This window comes from Manacus candei, unplaced genomic scaffold (genome assembly GCF_025592945.1).
Source record: "Manacus candei isolate 608988 ecotype Guabito, Panama unplaced genomic scaffold, ASM2559294v1 h1tg000073l, whole genome shotgun sequence".
Classification (NCBI taxonomy): Eukaryota; Metazoa; Chordata; class Aves; order Passeriformes; family Pipridae; genus Manacus; species Manacus candei.
Genome location: NW_026138121.1, coordinates 4,818,657 through 4,841,327, shown reverse-complemented (window position 1 = coordinate 4,841,327; position 22,671 = coordinate 4,818,657). Strand labels below are relative to the sequence as shown.

The 22,671-nt window shown below is 52.3% G+C and overlaps 2 protein-coding genes across 4 annotated transcripts; both read right to left on the bottom strand.

Annotated features, from left to right (window-relative positions):
* Positions 1-4,122: 4,122 nt before the first annotated feature.
* On the bottom strand, positions 4,123-9,139 carry BNIP5 (BCL2 interacting protein 5). 3 transcript variants are annotated; one of them, XM_051808767.1, is made up of 6 exons: positions 9,031-9,139; positions 7,247-7,983; positions 6,460-6,597; positions 5,935-5,996; positions 5,436-5,693; positions 4,123-4,763 (listed from the first exon to the last, which is right to left on the bottom strand). In XM_051808767.1, the coding sequence occupies exons 1-6, from the start codon at positions 9,036-9,038 to the stop codon at positions 4,716-4,718; spliced, it is 1,251 nt and encodes a 416-aa protein (XP_051664727.1). In that variant the 5' UTR covers positions 9,039-9,139; the 3' UTR covers positions 4,123-4,715. The 3 variants fall into 3 exon arrangements, with proteins under 3 accessions (XP_051664727.1, XP_051664729.1, XP_051664728.1); XM_051808769.1 differs by having other exon boundaries at positions 6,460-6,594; XM_051808768.1 differs by having other exon boundaries at positions 4,124-4,760.
* A 7,092-nt stretch (positions 9,140-16,231) lies between these two features.
* ETV7 (ETS variant transcription factor 7) lies at positions 16,232-22,123 on the bottom strand. The gene is given in 8 exon segments (XM_051808805.1): positions 16,232-17,176; positions 17,503-17,603; positions 17,915-18,057; positions 18,341-18,607; positions 19,411-19,518; positions 19,755-19,919; positions 20,190-20,307; positions 22,077-22,123. Coding segments are annotated over 8 exon segments (1,020 nt in total). The 5' UTR covers positions 22,083-22,123; the 3' UTR covers positions 16,232-17,064.
* Between the last annotated feature and the right edge of the window lie 548 nt (positions 22,124-22,671).

Here is a 22,671-nt window from a genome sequence, read left to right as displayed (position 1 = left end):
GGAAACATCCGTGCAAAAATTCCTCTTTGCTTTGTGCTTTCTTCATCAAAGGGTGTTTTCCTAAATAGGATTCTCCATTAATCCTGGCTTAGGCACAGCTCAGTGCTGAGTGAGTAAAGGCTTGTATAAGACACTTAAAGCCAGAGGGTGTTACACAAGGGGTGGATGCAGGGCTGGGTTAGGTTTGGAAATATTCCTTATATTTGCTCCCCATTGGAAGGGTTTTTTTCCTTGCCTGACTCTTGGATATTATTTGGGGGGTGTAAAAACCAAAGAGCTGGGTTTATTTTTCTCTCCCCCTCCCTATGAGGTCCTACAGTAGCACCACATTCCCCAAATCTGTGGTTACAGAACCAAAATCAAAGTGCATTTGGGCTGTCTGCATTTCCTGGGGAATAGTTTAAGAAAAGACATGGAGAAATTCAGTAGATTCTTTGTGTCTTTTCAGCCTTAATGCTCCAATGCTGCTGCCAACATACAGAATAAAAAATGCCATTTTCAACAGAAGTGTTTAATAAATATTGGTAAATACTGTGTGTTTATGTTGTCCAAAACCATACAGCTTGAACTGTATGTGAATACTACATATGTTGAAATGAAGGATTTGTCTATACAACACTGGCATGTGGGTGATGACAGGCTGAAGGAACAAACTCTCCTTCCCCATGTCATGCACCAACCTGGCCAGGACAATGCAGGGAAACAGAGGATGGTCCCGGCATCCTGATACAACCTTTGCAGGGCGGTTTCACCCCCAATTTTTATACATTTTAACTTGTCCTCTCCAGCTTTTGTTGCATCCCCATGACAAGAATTGTGTCCTGGGAGCAGAGATGTGCCAACTGTCCCTGGGTTGAAGTGTCACTGGTGGACATTGCCTGAACCCCAGGTAAATGTGCCAGCACAGCCAGGGCAGGTCTCTGGTGCTGCCTGGATGTCAGGACACACAGCAGCAAGTTCTCAGCTCCAAGACATGTTGAATAATTACCTGAGTTATCCTGGAGGTGAACAACTGCTTGAATCAGGGCTTTCAGATCACAGCCTTACTGGAGCTTCTCATTTCTTGTCTTTCCAGTGTTTGATGTTTTGTATCATCCCCTCCTTGGGTGAGTCTCCCACACATTCCGGCCTTTCCACCAGCCTCCTGGTGATATCTGAGCTTTGAGCTGTGTGATTCAAGCCACTGGCTCCTGCAGCCCTTGGGAAAGCAAAAATCCTTTCATTTAGAGGACTTTCTTCCAGTACTGGCAAGTCCAAGAAGGACAAAAAAATCATCTCTTGCTGCGACTGGTCCAAACACTTGTCCTAGTTAGGACAGCTGAGACCAGTTCATCATGGTATGGGTATAACCCAAAACTGTGTATTCTACAGCCTTCCATGCCATTGCCCAGAAACTGTTAGCAGTAGAGGCCTGTAGATGTTCCTGTCCTCATACCCTCTTATGGAATTCCCTGCTCTGAGGGAAGGACTGAGCATTCCTGCCTGAATTGGAGAATATATAAACTTGGAGGTTTGGAACCTTTTTACCACTCGTGGGATCCAGAGGAAGACTGCAGCTCAACACCCTCAGCTGGACTGCAATCACCACTTTTGACCAGACTGCAACAGCTCTCCCACCAGCAGGTCTTTTTTTTCCCCTCTCCCTTTACTTTGGACACGGGGGGGGTGGAGGGGGACAAGAAACACCATTTTGTTCATGCTCCAGGGTGCTGGGTTATACATTTGGGTTTTGTGGGTTAAAACCAAACTGCTTGTCTGTATAATCGTACTTATTGTATTATTTTATTAAATTGTCTGATTTATAATCTCTCTTTTGGGTTGAGTTCATTCCCCCTGCTGGTTAACTTTTAAACCAGCACAACACTCCAGAGCATTGGAAGTGCAGGAGTGTTTGCACACTGGAAGGAATTGTTCCTGTGTTCCCTGGGGGTGAGCTGTGCCCGTGTCAGGCCCCCAGGGAATGCAGCAGGCTCTGCATGGAGAGGTGTAGGATGCTCCTGCTCCACTCAGCGCTTGCACTGCCTTGGTTGTGCCCAGCCCTGACTGCCAAGATTTGGGAAAGGTGTAAATGATCCCACGGGACCTGCAGGAACACGGTCCTCTGTCCTGCAGTGAGTCATGGGGGGTTTCTTAAGGGGTCTGGGAGTTGCCAAATCCACCCCTGCACCCTCCCCTGCTGCAAACTCTGAGGCCCCGGGACAGCATTCCAGGAGACATCATCCCCCCTGGCTCAGCTCCAGGGTCCCGTGAGAAGAAACCTTGTCATCATCCTCTTAGTGACAGCAAATTTTGCACTAATTGGCTCATTAAGTGCCGGGCTGATTTTCTAAGCTGCCCTCCCCACCTGGCAAAGCAGGATTAGGAGGGCCTGACAGCTTCAGAGACAGAGGATCCCGGCAGCAGGTGGGTTTGGGGAGAAGGTCCCCGACTCACACTGAGCACCAGGAGGGCTGGGGGCTGTGCAGGGCACAGGGCTGCTCCTTGCCTGGGCAGGATCAGTGCCCAGATGGTTGGTGTCTGTGATCCCAGGGATTTTCGTGCGAGGGGATTGTCTTTGCTGTTGGAAGCCACCACGGGGTGTTTAGGGAAGGATGAAGGTAATGCCAAAAGCTGGAAACTGCTCAACCCCCCGGGACTTATAACTTGCCCTTCTTTAAAACCTCCTTAATATCTTCAGTGGCCACAGGCAATCAGGTTCTCAATTTTATAACCAAGAGATTAGCCCAAGATGCCAGAGTCACTCACAAGAAGGACATGAGGTGTTGTACTAAACAGCAGCTGTGGCCACTTCTGACCTCATCCCACTGTGCTGGGCTGGAGCAGCATCCCTGCTTTGGGTTGGGCTATTTGAGGGCAGGAGCCCCTTGTGCAGGGGGATAGGCACATTTTGCTCCTCGTTTTCCAGGCACTGCTGCCCTGATGGGTTGGAAACGGTCCAGTGACCACAGAAGGAGAGTATTTGGTTGAGCTGTGGTATTGGGAGAAGCACAGGAGAAGGGAATGGGAGAGATGAGTTGTTTGCCTCACTGGTGTTTCACCTGGCGGGTGTGTCCCAGATGCTGATGGAAGATGAAATCCTCTGGGAAGTCAGGGAGGAAACAGAACCCTTTTTTGCTCCCACCCCTGGCATTGCACAAGCTCAGATGCAAAACAAATAGAGGCATTGCATGATCCTCCAGATGGGTCCCCACCACCTCCCCACCAGCCCAGCACAGTCCCCAGGCTCCCAGCAGGGAATGGGGACATTGGGACAGTTACAAACAGCCAAGAGCAGCTTTGGTTTCTCTTGCAGTAAAAGTCTCCCAGTTTGGTTCCTGGCCAAAAGGAAACATGGTGCTGATGCTGCACTTGTTGTTGGCAGGATCCAGGAGTGGGATTTGATGTTTTCCACGGTCCTAATTACCCCAGGCTAAATTAGACAGAGCCCCTGCAAGGTATCCCCCCTCCCCGGGGCCTTGAGCAGCCGGTGACTGAACTCTCTGGGTCTGTCAGATGTGCCCTTAAAGGCTTCACAAACAGGGATGTGGATCGGGGTGGGGAAGGGCTGCTCCCGTCCTGCAAGGGCTCTGCTTCCCTATTTTCTGTTGCTTAGGGTTTTAAATGGACTGAGAATCCAGGAGAGGAGGTGCTGGACAGACCCAGCTGGCACCAAAAGCCCACAAGGGACTGTCACCCCACACATGGCCCTGACCCAGACACACATATTTGTTTGCTGCCACCATCACCTTCAACCTACTAGATCATCCCACCTCTTGCACACTCCAAACCCCAAAACTTCATCTCCTTCACTCCAGGCTGGGTCCAACCTCGCAAGGGAGATGCTCCTGCTGGTGCCATCACACCGAGCCCTGGCAACACTCACCCCCCCCACCCCAAGCTGCCTTAATCCATGGCCCTGCTTAGGGGTCTGGGCAAAGATTAGCTGGAAACATTCCCAGTGATTAGGGTTTAAATCCCTTTGACATTTCACATCTTCTTAGAGCTTGTAGGTGAGACCCTGGCAGCTGCAAATCCCCTCGGTCCTCGAGGGAGTGACGGCTCCTGCGCCGCTCAGGAACGAGCTTTACCCAGTTCTTGGTGTTAACCCAAGCTGCTTTGGGCAGTAAATCTCCTTCTGCTGGAAAGGGAATGACTATAAATCGTAAAATTGGCAGGACAGCACTGTGTATCCCCTGAGTCCCTTGTGCCACTTGGCATCTGGCTGGGAAGGAGCAGCCACAGCAGCTGGAGCAAAGCAAATGTTATTCCATCTATAAAAGCCTCACACAACACCCTGAAGATAAGCCTGGCTGGCATTTAGGCACCAATTTAGTTGAGTTTTATGTTTTTTTCCAAACTGGATGCTTGGCTGACAGCAGAAACTGCAAAAATTATGTTGTACATTCACAGATACATATAGAAAAGCAGGTAAATAAATACACGTACACAAACACCAACAACCCCTGAGGTTCAACACATGCACTTGGTGGGAGCTAAAATGCAAATACAGGGTGAAATCTGGGCTTTGTTTGATTCACAGACTCTCTGCCCCCAGCCAGGAGGGTTTTTAGCATTTCACAGTGCTCTGGTTGTTGCTCAGGTTTTCCTTCGAGGATTTTAAATCCAGGGCTCAGAAGTTCACCCCACATCCAGGTCACCATCAGGGATTGTCCTCCCACCAGTAAATCTTCATCCTTGGGTTCCCAGGCACCACAGGCCCTTCACAGCAGCTGATTTCAGTCTGGGCTGTCACAGTGGTCTGTCCTGAGCTTTTCTCTGTTCTGCTGAGACAGAAGAAACGTTCATAAAATCGTGGAATCGTGGAATGCTTTGGGTTGGAAGGGACTTTAAAGCTCATCTTGTTCCACCCCTTGCCATGGGCAGGGACACCTTCCACTAGCCCAGGTTGCTCCTAACCCTGTCCAACCTGGGCACCTCCAGGGATGGAGCAGCCACAGCTTCTCTGGGCAACCTGTGCCAGGGCCTCACCACCCTCACAGGGAAGGATTCCTTCCCAATATCCCACCTAACCCTGCCCTCTGGCAGTGGGAAGCCATTCCCCCTTGTCCTGTCACTCCAGACCCTTGCCCCAAGTCCCCCTCCAGCTCTCCTGGAGCCCCTTTTGGCACTGGAAGGAGCTGTAAGTTCTCCCTGGAGCCTTCCCTTCTCCAGGCTGAACACCCCCAGCTCCAGAGCAGAGGGCTCCAGTCTGGCTCCAGAGCAGAGGGGCACCAGAATCATGGAATCCCAGAATGTCTGGGTTGAGAAGGGACCTTAAAGCTCATCCAGTTCCACCCCCTGCCATGGGCAGGGACACCTTCCACTAGCCCAGGTTGCTCCAAACCCCGTCCAACCTGGCCTTGAACACTTCCAGGGATGGGGCAACCACAGCTTCCCTGGGCACTTGCCCTGACTCTCTTCTGGAAGCTCAGCCCCGGGCTCATCCTCCTCCTCACCTGGAGAATTTTGCCGTAGGGCGCAAACGAATCCTCCAGGTAGCGTGTGCCGAAGCCCATGATCCTGTTCACTGCCTGGCTGCAGATCCCAGCCAGCGTGGCTGTGAGGTGGACCGTGAAGGCAAACTGGATCTCCTGGGGGTCGGCATCGGCCCTGCTGGCCGTCATTTCCCGCCGGACGTAGGCGTCGGCCAGGTCCTTGAAGGAGCTGTAGGACATGTCCCTGAAGAAGAGCTGCAGCCGCGCGTCCTCCCGCATCTGGGGGAGAGGCAGGGGAACAACGGCAGGAGCGAGGGGTCCCACGTGTCAGCCCCGTGCTGGTGCCCTCACCCCACGCTGAGGGAGGACACACAGACAGCCCCGACCACGCCCAGGACTGGGGAATTGGGAGTTGCCATTTCCTTGATTTCACTGATCCCCTGCGCCAGGGGATCGATGGTGCTGCTGCATTTCACAGCAGTGCAGAGCCTGGCCCACATTCCCTCAGCTCTCCTCTCACCTGCCTGTCCAGCTCATCTCCTGCGCTCCGGAGCAGGGCCACGATCCTCCTGATGGGTTCATCTGCAGACAGAGATCCCACATTATCTCCAGCCCTTTCTCCAAGCCTCCCACGCCCACGTGCTCTGTTTAGTCCCCAGAAAAAATTCCCTGAGCAACATTTGTCCCTCTCCATCCCTCCAAAAACCATTTCAGCCTGTTCCAAGTGCCTTGTTACCCTCACCCAGCAAAACCACGCTCCTGCCTTTGAATTTTGCCCTTTGTGTGGTCTAGTTGGAAGTTGTCCCTGCCCATGGAAGAGGGAGGGAATGAGATGATCTTTAAAGTCCTTTCCAACCCAAACCATTCGGAGATTCCATGAATTTCTCTCTCCCCCAATCAAGACCTGATGCTGAAAACCTCCACCAAAGCCTTTGTATTCCCTGCATCAGGACTGCAGCAGGGGTTGGGTGCTGTGCAGGCTCTGTGTGGGGACAAGTCTTGTGTGCATATCTTTTCTGTAGGTGCCAGCAAGGGCAACACTCACCAACCCCATCGGTGCCAGGTGGCTGTGGGGGCTCCCCAAATCCACTTGCCCTCCTCCCCTGGCTCTCACTGCCCTGCACGATCAGCCCAATCTCTTCTGAGACCTCTGTGTAGTAGCCATCGGGCTGCTCCACCTCTGCTGGAAGGAAAACACACATTCAGCAGTGAGGATTATTTTTGTTGGTGATTGATTGAAAGGGAAAAGCAGCTGCAGCAGGGACTGGATGTGCTGGTGCCCACCCTGGATTAGTGCATTCCTGTGCTGGAGGATGTGGCTGCGCCTTCTGAGCCACAGCTGAGCAGCTGTGACTTGCCCCAGATCTGCCAAAGCTCCTTGTAAATCCCCTCACCAGTGTTTTGGCACTGGAAGGGGTGGAACTGGGTGTCCCACGGGCTCTGCTGCACCACACCCACCCCCATGGCAAATGTCAAACACCTTAACATCGGCCCCGGAGTGGTTTGGGATTTAATCTCAGGTCTCAAACACAGGTTTAAACTAAACCCCCGTGACCCTTGGTTGCCAGAGGGGCGAAAACTTGTGCTTGGGTGGTTACTGCCAACATCAGGCTTGGGGTGACAGGTGCTCAAAGCACGGGCAGAACAACCCTTTCCTGGGGCAGCGGGTTGGGACTGGAGTCTCCAAAGCCCACCCCAAAACCCCAGAAAGCCCCGGGAGGGCGACACCTCATTAGAAACCAGCACTAAACATGACGTTTTTCCCAAAAGAAGCCCAGGGAGGTCCCGTTGGGTGAAGGGGTGGGTCAGGGGTGGGTGAGTGGGGGTCCCACCTGGCGTGGCCGGTGCCAGGACGTGCCTCAGGGGAAGGCAGCCGGGTCGCTTGGTCCTCGCCCCGGATCCCGCCTCTCCCCGCTCCTCCTCCCCGTGCTTCTTCAAGGAGAAAACCTTCTTGAGGCTGGTTTTCCTCTTCGGGGCTCTGCCTGGCACTGGGGACGTGCTTGAGTCTACTCTGTGCTTTTTGGCTCCTTCTGGTTTGGAGCCCTGAGAAGCTTTGGCATCTTTCTCCTTTGCTTTTTGCCCTGCGTTTTCCTTCTGGTCCTCGGGGCTCCTCTTGAAGAAGAAATTTAAGAAACTTTTCAACCAGGTTGGTTTTGAACCCGAATGCTGGGGTTTGCCTTGGGAGGAGTTTTTTGTGCTTTTCCTCTTGGGCTTCGGCCCCTCTTTAGGGACCTCCTGGGGAGCTTTGCTGTCATCATCCAGAGCCTCTTCCAGGTCCAGCACTCTGAGTCCCTCCTCCTGGTTCTTCTTGGGGCTGGATTTGGCACCTGAGTACGTGCAGAAGTCGCTTTCTGACCGTTGCAGCCCGTCCGTTTTCCTCCCTCGCCCTCCAGTTTTCTCCTGTGGGGTTTGTTTGGCCCCTGGTGGGTTCTCACGGCAGCTCAGCGAGCGCCTGACATAAATCTCCAGCACTTTCTTGGCCTCTTGCCTGTCCAGGGAGAGGATCTTGCCCGACGGCTGCCTCCCCACATCCCACCGAGGCACCTCCTCAGCCGGAGCCCTCACGTTGCTGGGGAGAAAAACAACATTTTCAGCCTGGTGCTTTTGCTTTCCCCAAGTGGCTGCACAGTTGGGTTGGGCATGATGGAAATCCTCCCCCCCCCATTCTGGCACCCAGGGGTGCCTGAGTCTGTTAATGTTCCTGGTTACTGATCAGCCAGTTTTACAGTGGTTATCTGGCTGCTCCTGGTGCAGGGTTTTATGATGGACTGTAGACACCACTGATAAAGGAACTGAAACTACAGGGAGCGGGAGATGGGCTGGGCATGTCTCAGGGGAGAACTTGGTCACCATCCAGGGGGTTTCACCCAGTAAGGTCATCACCCAGACACCCTCCTGTCATCCCATTGCAACGTGTTCCCACATTGTGATCAAAAATGACACCCCAGGAGCACACGGTGAATGACACAATTCAGATTTTTGAGTATTTCCCCTTAAAGTATTGGCTGCTAAAAAGAAAATCCTCCCTCAGCAAGGCTGGAGAGGTCAAGGGAAATATGGGCTCCTGTAAATCTGCTCAGTGACACAGTCCCTCTGAGCTCCCACCAGCACAGGGCTGTGAACAGAGCTCGGACCACCCACTCCCTGCCTTTCCCATTGCCCTTTTTCTCTGTATTGGCAAGCAAAATTAAACAGGAATGTTGCTTTTGAAAAACCAGGAAGCTGTGACCGTGCCTTGTGTTGGTTTTATCTTTGAAACCAATTTCACCCTTCAAAGAACCAGACCCAAAACAGACTTTCTCCACCACTGAACAGCACAGAGGGAGCAAGCACAGAAACCTGGTACACTGGGCTGTAAAACCACCCTGGAGTTGGGCATCAGCCTCCCCTCAGACTCAGTGAACATCATCAGAATGCCCAGCACACCCACCCACCCCACCTTGGCTGGTTCTGGGGATCAGGAAGACAAGTTTCCTTCATCCAAGCCAACACCAAACCCCACCAACCACCCAATAACAAATCATTCCACTAAATTTAATCACAGCAAAGCCACAACCCCCATCCTACTTCGACGATTCGAGTGCATTGGCCACACTGTTCATTATTTGGTTTTTACCTTTCCATCAGTATTTCTGCCTGTTTGGACACAGGTCAAGACAAGCTCCTCGGCCACAGGCGCTAAGGGTTCTTCTCAGGCTCTCCTGGGAGGTGCCCTTTTATGCCCAAGCCGGTGGAGGGCTGAGATAATTCCTATTTTTAGCAGCCATTCAGGTAGGAATCCCCGTTATCACCGCCCTCGTGGCGGAAACCAGTGGGCGTGAGTTTCACTGGAGGAGAAAACAATTTCCTTGTGACAAGTGGCAGCAAAAACAGCATAAAAATCACCTGTCAGCCGGTGTCAGAGCTGGCCTTTGAGACCAGTTATCTCAGGCAGCTGCTCGGCTTTGGGTTTGGTTTGGTTTGTTGTTTTTCACTGTGCGTGGTGCCTTTTATGGGCTTTTCTGGGTTGTTTTTGTAAAGGGAAGTCGTAACTTTTCTCAGACAAAAGAAGGAAGCAGATTGCCCTGCTCGTGTCAGTTCCCAGAGGATGTTGTGGGACCACAGACACTCTGGGACACGGTGCTGTCAGGTTGTTGAGACACAGAATCAGAGTCACAGAATATTTTGAGTTGGAAGGGACCCACGAGGATCGTCGAGTCCAATTCTTAAGTGAATGATCCATACAGGGATCAAACCCACAACCCTGGTGTTGTTAACACTGGGCATGGCTGGGCTGAAATCCTCCAACCCCACCCTGGGGTCCTTCAGACCCACCCTAAAACGTGAATCAGCAGCAGCTCATGACCCGAATCCTTCACACCCCCGTGGCTCCCACTCAGCCTCTCCCAGGAACGCAGCATCTCCCACCGGGCACATCCCAACACCTGCAAACCGCACCCGAGCCAAGAAAATCTTCTTGAGATCAAACCTTTCTTACACCAAAGCTCCTTTTGACCCCAGGGCCACCTCTGTGCCCACCCCCGTGAGTGTGACACCCTCCGGCAGGTGCTTCCCCCATTCCCCATCACTATTTTGCCACCTGATGGCAAAATTCCGCACTGCACCTCGCAGGGAGGGAGCCGGATGCTTTTGCCGGGCGGGACGCAGGCTTTGGAAAAACCCCTCCTGGAAAACCCCTCGGAAAGATTCCCAGCCGAGCAGCGATGCACTGTCTCTGGTTTTCAGCTGGGATGATGTGCAGCCAAGGTTTTCCCTGGATACAAATGGCCTTTTCCCGATTATGGGTTCGGTTTGCAGTCAGAACAGCCCGGGATTATTTTCTTCCTTTCTGTAAACTCTCTGACACATAATTTCCTGTGACTGGGAGAGATCCAGTGCACGTCTCTCCTGAGCCCACACCGATGAATCAGAGTCTAGTATTGATTTGGAATTACCTGGCTCGGTTTTTCAGCATCCCCATTTATTGATAAATAATTAAATCCTCCATTAGGAGCTCTGTGCTGCTCCCCAGCACATGTCCACATCCTTCCATAAACAGGTCGATTCCGGGGCAGGAAAAGGACTTTCACAATCAATTTTGTTGGTTTTTTAACTCTGAAACACCCATAAAACAAAAAGCCACATCCACTCCAGCAGTTTGGCCACCTCCAGTTTGGAGATCTTGCTACTGGAGGTTATTCAAGGCTGAGTCTAAATCCCATCTCTGCTCATGGAGGGCTTGTCATGGTTCAGCTGGGAATCAGTATTAACTTGTGACCTCTTGCAGACTTCTGCTCTTTGTCGTAGCAGTTCCAGACACAGCCTGGAGATGGGATACCTGAAGTGACACCAGGAAAAATCTTGACCCGAGCTGTGATTCTGGATCCAGATCTTTATGCAAGTTCAGACCCCTCCTGGGATTTGGGACAGGCTCAAAGCCAGTGGGAGAGAGGCATAAGAAAAAGATGTTTGCAAGAGACTGAGAGGAACCAAAACCCCACTACAAGAGTGGAGGGGAGGGATCTGGATCCAAGTTTGTCCACTTTTCTCATCAGTATTGGAGAGAAGGAGGCTGGTAGGAAATGTGGTCATGAGGAGGGAGCACACAATGCCAGGGTTGGTATCTTCGGGCCAGAGATGCTGGAGGGAAAAGCAGAACTAAATCCATGGGGACACAGGAGGGGATAACCAACCTCCTTGCAGGAAATTGTTTCAGAAGATGGAACAAAAGGAAAGGAGAGGCATTGCCCACATGGAGCTGTGAGGAACAGGGGATTACAACAGGCTCAGAAGGTGGCAAGGGTCAAATCACCCAAATTTCTTTGGAAGAAGACCGACAGGACACAAGGCTGAGGTTGGACATCAGGAAAACTCTCCTCTGCAGGAGGGTGGGACAATCTCAAACTGGTGTCTAGAGGGGTTGGGAATCACCATCCTTGGAGGTCTCCAAGGCTTGGCTACCCAAAGCCACAGCCAACCTGAGTGGGTGTTGGAGCCTGCTGTGTTTTCCATGGACCACAAAGGTGCCCTGCAGCCAACACCAGCCACGAGCCAACAACAACCTCCTGGGCACAAAAACATCCATAGTTTCAGATCTGAAGCATAACAGGGGTATTGAGGAGAGCACCTGAACCATGACAGGAGTGCTGAGGAGAAAACCTGAACCATGACAGGAGCATTTGGGGAGCACCTGAACCACAATGAGGGGTGTTGAGGGGAGCATGTGAACCATGACAGGGTGTTGAGGAGAGCATATGAACCATGACAGGGGTGTTGAGGAGATAACCTGAACCACAACAGGATGTTGAGGGGAGACACTACTCCCTGCACCAGCCCCGGTTTGGATGGACAGCACAGCCAACACATGGCTTTGCTGGAAACCTCTCAGCCCAGTTGTGCAGTTCATCTGATCCAAGAGGGTGCTGGGCACCAGCCCCCAAAGAAAATCCTCTTTTCCTCCACCCCTGAGCCTGGTTTTAGCTGCTTCCCCCAGCACATGAGTGGGGTAAAAAACAGCCACTGTGCAACACTCTGCCCCAAACACTGCCAGACCTGGTGCTGCTGAATGTGGGTGATGTTCTCCAGGGATCAAAGCACCTGCAAACCTTTGGGAAAGCCCACACAGGGCACCTGCCTGTGTTCCACTGCCCCTGATTCCAGCCATGTCAAGGGCTGTGTGCTCTCCCTCCTCACACACCCACACCAAACTCCCCGGCACAAGCAGTGCTGACTCCGTTGTTTACCAACAGGGATGGCTCCCCATTCCAGGAAATCAGCAGATTTACAGCCCTCCTGCCACTGTTTATAGCAGGGAAAGACACACATTGCCCCAGGGAGGATATGAGAGATTCCCGGGAACTCCAAAATTCCCAAATTGCACCTTTCCCCCAGGAACGAAAGCCCTCAGCCCAGGTCTCTCAGGTGCAGGTGGTGGGACACTCTTGGCACTCCATGGGCTGCAAGAGCTTTCTGTGAGGGTACATTTTGTCTGGGAGGAACCTTTGTCCATATTCAATTTTGGGAGTCGGACTGGCAATTTCAGTGCAGGGTTCCTGCAAGGGAACAACAGCCCTTCCCCCAGGAAAGAAAGCTCTTACCCTCAGTATCTCAGGTGTAAGTGGTGGGCCACCCTTGTCCCTACATAGGCAGCAAGAGCTTTCTGTCCTGGCACCTTTTGTCTGGGAGGAATCTTCACCTGTATTCAATACTGGGAGTCAGACTGGCAGTTTAGGGCAGGTTTCTACAAGGAAACAGCAGCCTTTTCCCCCAGGAAAGGAAGGCTGTCAACTTTAGGTTTCAGGTGCACTTGTTGGGCCACCCTGAGCCAAGAGTGACTGACCAGCTGCACGTGAGAGACGGACAGTAAGGGCTTTCTTTCCTGGGGGAAAGGGCTGTTGTTTGTTTGCAGGAGCCCTGTGCTGAAATTGCCAGTCCCACTCCCAAAATTCAGCACAGATAAAGATTCCTCCCAGACAAAAGGTGGCAGGACAGAAAGCTCTTGCTGATTATGGAGTGCCAAGAGTAGCCCACCAGCTTGACCTGTAACACAAAGGTTCCAGGCTTTCTTTCCTGGAAAAAAAGGGCTTTTGTTGGCTTGCAGGAGCCCTGTGCTGAAACTGCCAGTGCCACTCCCAAAATTGAATACGGACGAAGATTCCTCCCAGATAAAAGGTGCCAGGACAGAAAGCTCTTTGTGCTTATGGAGTGTCCTGGGTGGCCCACCACTTACACCTGAGACACCGTGGGTAAGAGCTTTCTTTCCTGGGGGAAAAGGAGGTGGTTCTCTTGCAGGAACCCTGCAATGAAATTGTCAGTCCGACTCCCAAAATTGAATGCGGACGAAGATTCCTCCCAGACAAAAGGTGCCCTCACAGAAAACTCTTGCTGCTTGTGGAGTGCCCAGGGTGTCCCACCAACTGCACCTGGAACCCAAAGATTATAGGTTTTCTCTCCTTGGAGAAAGGGCTGTCACTCGTTTGTAGGAGCCCTGCACTGAAATTACCAGTCCCACTCCCAAAATTCAGCACGGATAAAGATTCCTCCCAGACAAAAGGTGGCAGGACAGAAAGCTCTTGCTGATTATGGAGTGTCAAGAGTGGCTCACCAGCTTGACCTGTAACACAAAGGTTCCAGGCTTTCTTTCCTGGAAAAAAGGGCTTTTGCTGGCTTGCAGGAGCCCTGTGCTGAAACTGCCAGTCCAACTCCCAAAATTGAATACGGATGAAGATTCCTCCCAGACAAAAGGTGCCAGGACAGAAAGCTCTTTGTGCTTATGGAGTGTCCTGGGTGGCCCACCACTTACACCTGAGACACCGAGGGTTAGAGCTTTCTTTCCTGGGGGAAAAGGAGGTGGTTCTCTTGCAGGAACCCTGCAATGAAATTGCCAGTCCGACTCCCAAAATTGAATGAGGACAAAGATTCCTCCCAGACAAAAGTGCCCTCACAGAAAACTCTTGCTGCCTATGGAGTGCCCAGAGTGTCCCACCAACTGCACCTGAAACCCAAAGATTATAGGCTTTCTCTCCTTGGGGAAAGGGCTGTCACTCGTTTGTAGGAGCCCTGTGCTGAAATTGCCAGTCCCACTCCCAAAATTCAGCACGGGTAAAGATTCCTCCCAGACAAAAGGTGGCAGGACAGAAAGCTCTTGCTGATTATGGAGTGTCAAGAGTGGCCCACCAGCTTGACCTGTAACACAAAGGTTCCAGGCTTTCTTTCCTGGAAAAAAGGGCTTTTGTTGGCTTGCAGGAGCCCTGTGCTGAAACTGCCAGTGCCACTCCCAAAATTGGATATGAACAAAGATTCCTCCCAGATAAAAGGTGCCAGGACAGAAAGCTCTTGCTGCCCATGGAGTGCCCAGGGTGGCCCACCAACTTTACCTGCATTACAAAGGTTACAGGTTTTCTTTCCTGGGGGAGGGCAGTCATTCACTTGCAGGAACCCTGTGCTGAAATTGCCAGTCCGACTCCCAAAATTGAACACAGAGGAAGATTCCTCCCAGACAAAAGCTGTCAGGACAGAAAACTCTTGCTGCCTGTTACACTCTTCATTAAGCTATAAGCTGCCCAGAGTAGTTATATTTTTATTTAAGACTTTTTAAAGGCCTTCTGGTTCGTTATAACCTCTAATTAGCGTCCGGAGAAAGAGTCACACACTCTTCTCTAAGAGAAATTCTTTTTAATTTAGTGGGAAAAAATAAGATATTTTGGCAAAAGGTTTTTACAGGAGTAAAATTCAACCAAGAAAAAAGCATTTCACTAAAACATTCACACAATTCCAGGCCAGAGTGAGCTGTGCTGTAGCCAGTCACAGGCTGCAGGGCTGTGGTGTGCTCAGGCTACCAGGCAGGTCTGACTTGACTGACAGCCCAGCTACAGGCCTTCAGCTCTGCCCTGTGCCCTCAGCACAGGCTTACCACGTTCCTGCAGGTCCTTCCCCACCTGCACACACACACACAGAGTGAGTTGGTTCTGACCCATATCAATAATTCAGCAAGATTCAGATCCAGGATCTCACACCTTCCCCCCAGGAAAGAAAACCCTTACTGCCTGTCTCTCGTGTGCAGGTGGTGGGCCACTCTTGGCACTCTTTGGGCAGCAAAAGCTTTCTGTTGTGGCACCTTTTTTCTGGGAGGAATCTTCTCCTGTACTGACCTTCAGGAGTGGGACTGGCAGTTTCAGCACAGGGCTCCTGCAGGCCAACAAAAGCCCTTTTTTCCAGGAAAGAAAGCCTGGAACCTTTGGATTTCAGGTGCCCTTGGATTTTCACCCTCTGAGATCAAGGAGTGTTGAGAGGTTTTGGCAGCTTCCCAGGCAGGAGAGGAAATTCCCGTCCAAGTCCAGAGTGATCCTGAGTCATCACAGGAAAAACAAGTGAACAGAGGTCACATCACAAGCACCAGGGTCACCAACTGTCACCTGCTCCAACAAAACAAGCACACGGGTTGGGGAAGTGATGGAATGCTCAGCAACCATCAGGGCTGTTTGCATGGCAAGAAAGTGTAGGGATGTCTTGTTAAGGGAAGGTCACGAAAAATGCACCCATGGGTGTGTATTCCAGGAGTGGCACAGGGCCAGCGTGGGACAGTGGCCAAGGAAGGAAGTCTGCTGTCCCACCAAAGATGTCCAGCAGGGCTGGAGAAGATTTACCCTTACTCTGATGGATTTTATCCCAAGAAAGATCTGGTTTTAATCTTCCCTGGGACAAAAAGCCCCCTCTGTGAGAGGAAGGATGAGATCTGGGTGCTTCACTGCACCTTCCTGGTGTGGTGCAGCCCCAGGCTGCAGCTTGGTGGGTGCTGGGTAACCTCCAGCCCCTCTCCTAGCAAAGATTTTGGCCTCCCTTCCCGGCCAGAATCTCCCACAGGCTGTGACCTTACTCTCATTTACCCCATTAGAGCTTTTCCTTTCCTTCTCCTCCCTCCCTTGAATTGCCAAGCACCTCTTTTTTACCAGTGAGCTGGTGATTTTTTGTGGAAGTGAAACTTCTCAGGCAGTGTTTCCGGAGCTGCTGAGGCTTTGCCAATCAGCCACCACCCATCCCACCACCACCTCTTGCTGGCTACAGCCCTACCAGCATCTCCAGCCTCCAGCTGTAAAGTAGTTTTGGAGGAGCAACACCAGTTACAGCAAAAAAGGAACTGTAATTTCAGGTTGGAAACCACCAGTTTTGGTGGAAACCTCATGGTGCAAAACCCCCCCATGTCTGTGCTGTGTTCACCCATCAGCTCCTGAGTGGCTCAGATTGCTGCACTCAGGTATAGAAGTTGCCCAAAGACCTTTGTCCTGGGGAGGAAAGCTGGACTTTCCCAGTTTCAGACCTTTAACCAGCAAGAAGTGGGATTTTCAACTTTACACAGTCACAGGATTTTATTTCCTCAATGAAAAGCAATGTGAAAATATTAGTGGGTATTTTATGTTTTCAAACACACACACAAACACACTCTGTTCCCTCAAGGCATTCCTGCTTCAAACTCAAAGCAAATAACCACATATCTGACCAGACTGGGCTCACAGTCATTACTTTCTTTGTTTCTTTTCACATTATTCAATCAGCTAATTACAAAAAGCATCACCTGGAGGGAAAGGAGTTAAAGTGAGAACCAGCTTAGGGCAACCCTGGAGCTTTAGCCAGGCCTGATCCAGGCAGATATTTCACCACACTCCCACCCTTAATCACAGGGGAGCCACTGTGATTCCAGTGTGCCCCATTTCTGCAACACAAGTCCATTTAGAAGTCAGGGAAATGGCTCAGACTCAGAGCAGCACGTTCACACTCAGGGACACCACTCACTGCAAAGGCTGCTCAACCCAGAGCACACGCTCTGCTCTGCTCAGCACATCTCTCTGGAAGAACAGCGAGATCTCTGCCAGCAAGTTTGAGCCTTAAAGACAAGCATCAAAGTTTTCAGAGCAAAAATATCACATTCTCTCCCCGAGGGCAGGAGAGAAACAAGCAGAAGACCAGTCCACACACATTCCCATGCACTGTCGGGGCTGGGGGATGGTTTCTGGGGGAGTTTTGCTAATGAAGCCCCAGAGATGTCCCAGCTTTGGCTCAGGGCAGGTTTTGAAATCCAGGGCCAGCTCTGTGGCCTTCTGTCCAGGAGATGCAAGACACACCAGCACTTCCCAGCAGAGCACAAGTCTGTCTGTGAGGCACCTCCAAAGATTTTCTAGAGTGAAACCTCCAGTGGGTCTTCTTTTGAATCTTCATGGTCCTCATTCTCCAGCTGCTCCAGTTTGCTGGATTTCTCATGGACAATCTCCCCAGGAGTCTTCAAAAACCTGCAATACATTTTTGTCATGACTTTAAGGGTATGTCCAAACCCAGCCCCAAAGCAGGCTGTAAATACTGGAGCCTTTGCCCTCAACAAGGCCAGGCTGGATGGGCCTTGGGGCAACCTGGTCTAGTGGAAGATGTCCCTGCCCATGGCAGGGGAGATGAACTTTAAGGCCCCTTCCAACCCAAGCCATGATCAGCTGAGCTCTGGAGCTCACCAGAGGGGATCTGCCACCCTTGGGCCTTGCTGAGGATCCCAGCTCTTGCTTGGAACCCAGGAAGCACCATCAGAGGGGGCCTGGGTTCATTTCTCTGTTCTGCTTCGTCTCACCTGAACAGCAGCTTCTGCCCTGGCTCCTTTTTGATGATGTTGAGTTTGTAGTAATGTCTGAGTGCTCGTGACATCTTCTCATAGGTCATGTTCATCCTGTTCTGGAAAGGGGAAGAATTGTGGGGTGTTGAGTGAAAGCAAGTGCCGACACCTGGTTTGGGTCTGTCTGCAGCAGGACCACAAGTGGAACATTCTAGATGGTTCCAGTGTAGGTCTCCAACCCAGACTGCCTTCACAATCATCATTTTCCTTTCCAGGGGATGAGAAAGTCCCTCTTTCTTTACCAGGCTGGCATCTCAGCAACCACCGTGACCCCCCTTCCCCTTCCCTGTGCCATCAGCCCTGGGGAACAGGTCACGAAAGGGACCTGCAGAAGCCCAGGGGTGACAAATTTGTTCTCAACTGCATTTACCTTGTGGTTCCCCCAGAGCTGGGCAAGTCCATTTGGGTTAACCACCCGGAAGACCTTGGCTTCCTTGTCTTCCCACCTGATGTAGGGCTCGTAGCGGCGGTCGGAGAGGAGCTGGTACACGTATTCCCACAGCAACCTGCAGTCTGAGCAATGGGGGGGGGGAATAAATGGTCACAGAGCTCCCACTGTGCTCCAGCAAGGGTGTATCAGCACCAGGATCACACGTGGCAGCAGTGACAATAAATATCAGAAGAGCCCAGAGCACTTCTACTGCGAGATCTCAGAACACAGGCACGAACTGCAGTTTGTTCAGGGGGGCAAACTGAGGTGGGGAAGCACGAAATAAAGGGGAGGGAGACAGCTGGGCAGACAGGACAAAGCACCATGTCATTTCCCCAAGGAGCCAGGCTATAAATTCATAGTTACCTGCCATTTTCCCATCCACTGGGGCCAACGGGGTTGTAGGAAAGGAGCAGATGGCACCTGCCCTGCAGCCACTCTCTGAGCTGTGATGGGACAGGTTCAGTGGCTCCACGTGGCTGAGGAACACAGGCTGTTGTGCACAGCCCAGCCAGGAGGGAACAAGGACTGGGGCAGCCTCAGCACTGCAGTCTGCCCCTGCAAATAAAAGGGAAAAAAAGCCAAATAAACACCCTGTGGCACATTAGGGCAGGTCCCAGATCTTCCAAAGCCTTGAAACAGGAGGGGAGGGACAGCCCAGGGTGGTTATCAGCCTGGTGGAGCCCAGGCAGGGGAGGAGGGTGCTGAGGAAAGCCTGGGATTTTCCTAAGGCAGGAGCAGCAGAAAGTCTAGGAGGGTCAGAGGAGATGCCAAGTAGGGTCAGGGTCAGGTACAGAGGAAAAACTGGAACTGGAGGATGTGCCAGAGCACAGGCACCCCCTGGCAAATTGTTGTAGAGACTTAAGGTGCTCGTTACTTTACAAGAGCCAGCAGAAGTGCTCAGGATCCACCTCCCAGATCCACCTCCACACACAGCCAGCCATGATACCAACCTCTCCCCACCCCAACCCCTACCTGGGCCCCCCCAGGGCACTAATAAGCCTCACTGGCCCACACAGCCTCACCTGGGACCTCTCCCCACTACCCTTTGGCCCAGAAGCTCTATTTAAGCTCAGCCCTGGCTCCTCAGCCCTTTCCCAGCTATGCAGCAGGACCAGTCTCCAGCAGGGCTGTGCCTCTGCCTGACGCTTGACCCTCCCTGATCCAGATCTCACTCTGCAGGCAGATTTCTTAGGGAAGTCATAGACTTGCCTGGTCACTACAGACCCCCCTGGTGCTGCTTAGGCCTCATTCTGCCCAGACCTGCTTCATCACTACAAACTTCCCAGATGACCTGGACTTTGTTGGACCTGGTTGCCTCTCTCAGGTGCTGTGGGATGGGTTCAGCTGGCTGAGCTCCAAACCCCAGGTGTGTGTAACCCACTGGAGCTGTGGGCAGGTTCTGCTTGCTGGGCAGCTGCTGTTCTCCATCCTACCTTCCTCCGTGCTCCTGGCCTTCCCAAAGGGTGAGTTCAGCAAAGGGCTGCACACCAGAGCTCTTCTTTGAGTCTTAATGAAGCAGAGTATTTCATAAAGCACATCACCTACAGGGAAGGCAACTCTGCTCAGATGACTTTGGACAATAGACTCTCTCAAGGTGATGTTGCTGAGGTTATAACATAACATAATAACAAGGTTATTCCCCCCCAACAACAAGGGTTGTCCTTGTCTCCAGCACCAAAGTGCTAAAGCCTGGCCTGCTGGGACCCATCCAGCCCCTCTCAGCAGACCACGGGTTGTGCTTGGATGATCCTTGAGACCCCCTTGCACTGGGTCTAACCTGAGCTGGGAGCTCGGTGCCTGAAGTCCTCCTTGGTGAGGATGCACAGGGCTTTGCCGTTCATTTCGAACTTGCTCTCGTCGGTTTGCCGAAGGGAATATTCCCTCTCAGCCCATCTGAGCCAGTGGATCACGTCATCCTTGCTCCACAGGGCGGGCTGGATCCCTGAAACCAGGAGCAGCCTCTGAAACAACTCTATCTCCATCCTCCAAACTGCTGAGGGACAGGGTGGGATTTCTTCTCTGTCATTGAACTTTCCCTCTGTATTAAGCACTCACAGATCAAAAACACTCCAAAGAGAGAAAATGAACCCTGATGACACTTTGTCCCTCTTGCCAGCAGGGAATGGTCCCTGGGTGGGACACTGTGGCTGTACCCACCATACCCCACCCTGCCCTTTAGTAAGCAGCTTTGACTTGCTCAACCTCTACTCACTCAGCCTGCCTGGAAGCTTGAAGATCTCCCCAGTGCTGATGAGTGGCTGTCTGGCCTGGGATGGGGGTGGTAATGAAGCTGCCACAACAGGGCTGGAAGAGCTGATGGCCACTTTGCCCTGGGGAAAAGAGATCAGACATATCAGTGGGGTCAGTTCCCAGTTCTGGTCCTGCCTTGGCTTTGGAAATGCCTGCTCCAGTGTTTTCAAGCTGTTTTCTCCCAGCAGCCTGTTGTGCTGTCTGCAGCTCTTCCATACATCTTCCTCACGTTCTTCCTCGCCCCAGCCCCAGGATGAGTCTCTGGTTGCCCAACTCAGTTTTAGTAGCCAGAGACTCCCCTCTCTTTCTCCAGCTCTTGTCTTTAGCAGAGGAACCTGCCCTCAGTCAGGCTCTGGAAGGAGGTTATCCATCCCCACTGCCCCATGGGCTGCAGGGAAGTAGGAGATGGATCCAAGACTGGCAGAGCCTGCAGTGCCTGTGCTCCCAGTTCCTGCAGGATCCTCAGATTCTCGTTGGATGCCCAGGGTTTTAGGACAGCATTTCAATTATTTAGAGTTGAGAAATAAAGCTGGCAATAGTGCTTAGATTTTGTCTTAAAAACACTGTGTGAAGAGAGATCTCCAGCTTTATCCCCAGTGATCATTTGGGCATAAGGGGAAATGGCCATCCCACCCCTTTTGTTGACCAGCCATCGAGTTCCAGCCCTTCAACAATTATTTTTCTCTCTCAGTCAGAGCTCACGAGCCACAAGGGAGCTCAGATCCTGCTTCCAGCCCCATCTAGATCTTGAACATTACTGGCAGCCAAGCAGATAATATTTCCCCTTAAAAATCTATTCATGTGAATCCCAGCAATTTCTCAGCTTCACCCACTGGAAAATTAACAATTTTGCAGGCAAATGGTATTTTCTAAAGCAGTTGCCAACTCTGAGCACTTCAGGCTCAGGCAGGTTTTTGGAGGTGGTTAAAGCAGCCTCCCCTCGACTGTGTGTGCGGGGTAGAGGAGCTGAGTGTCCTGAAAATCAGAGGTTAAGAATGTTACAGTGGTGAGGCTTGGAAACATCTTAAATGCAAAGCTGACGTTCCCAAAACCAGGAGAATGGGGGACAGGAGGAATGCACTGCATCCCTCCAGGGAAAAGTGCTTCCCTGGCAGTAGCAGCAGGTTGGTGAGGGGTTTTCCTCAGCAGAAGGACAATTTGGTGGCTGCTGGTTGTCTCTGCAAAGCAGGCAGGTCCATGACACTGCACAAGCAAACCAGTGGGACTCCAGAATAAACTCTGAGCAGGCTTGGCAGCAATGCAAACTATCTTTCAGATTCATTCTAAGCAATAAGGGGAAAATAAAAGTGAAAGAAATGAGCAGTGTATTTTGTCTAGAACTATCTAAAAGTTATTTTATTCTCCCATCTGTGTGACTCTCTCACAACAAGATTTACAGTAAAAACAGAACAAATCTCGTATTTTTCTTGCTCCTAAAGATTTCTAGGCCACGAGATACATTCTGAATTTTTATTACTTTCTCCTGATTTTATGTTCTCGCTTTTATCCCCGTTTATCTGCTTCCACACGTTTCCAAGACAGTTTTTCTTTGCTTCAAGAGGAAATACTGTCCTTGGAGGGGTTGGAGCGGGAAAGCCAGAAAAAAGGGGGGTGAAAAGGAACCCCTAGATGTGTGAGAGCAGCTTTTGGCTCAGTCCCAAATGGGTGGGGGGGCGAAGCCCCGCGGCTGCTCCGGGCTCTGCGAGGCCCTTTGGAGGTGGGCTGGGTGGGGTGGGGGGTCACCCTTCGGCGGGGGCATGAGCTTCCACCTCGAATGGAGGGGGGGAAAGCCCGTGGGGACGGGGAGGAGGGAGGACGAGGGCCCGGGCAGGGGACAGGCGGTTCCTACCTGCATCCCCGGCGCGCCCCGGAGCCCTCGGTGTCCGGCACGGTCAGGTCCCGGCCCCGCGGCCGCTGCGGCTTCGGCGCGATCGCGGCGAGAAACGAAATCGAAACGAGCCGGAGCCCCGGGAGGCAGGAGAGCGGCGGGGGGCAGCGCCCGGGGCCGTGGCCTTCACCCCCCACCACCACCACTCCGCCCCTCTCGGGGCCCTGGACCCGAATCTCCTCCCGCTCCTCCGGGGGAATCGCGCTCCGCCCGGGGCATCCCGATCCTCCTGGGGCATCCCGATCCCTTCAGGGGAATCCCGCTCCGCCCGGAACATCCCGATCCTGCCAGGGCATCCCGATCCATTCAGGGGAATCCCGCTCCGCCCGGAGCAGCCGGATCCTCCTGGCGCATCCCGTTCCGTGCGGGGGGTCCCGCACCGCTCGCTGCCGGCACCGGGACAGCACCGGGGAACCCTCTTCTCCCGGGGATCCCGTCCGGGAGATCTTCTCCCTGGATCCCACACGGCTGGAGGAGGGAGAGATCCCGAGACAGGCCGGGATCACCTCGAATACCGGGGCTCGTCCTTTGTCTCCGCCGGGCGGGGCGGGGGGAC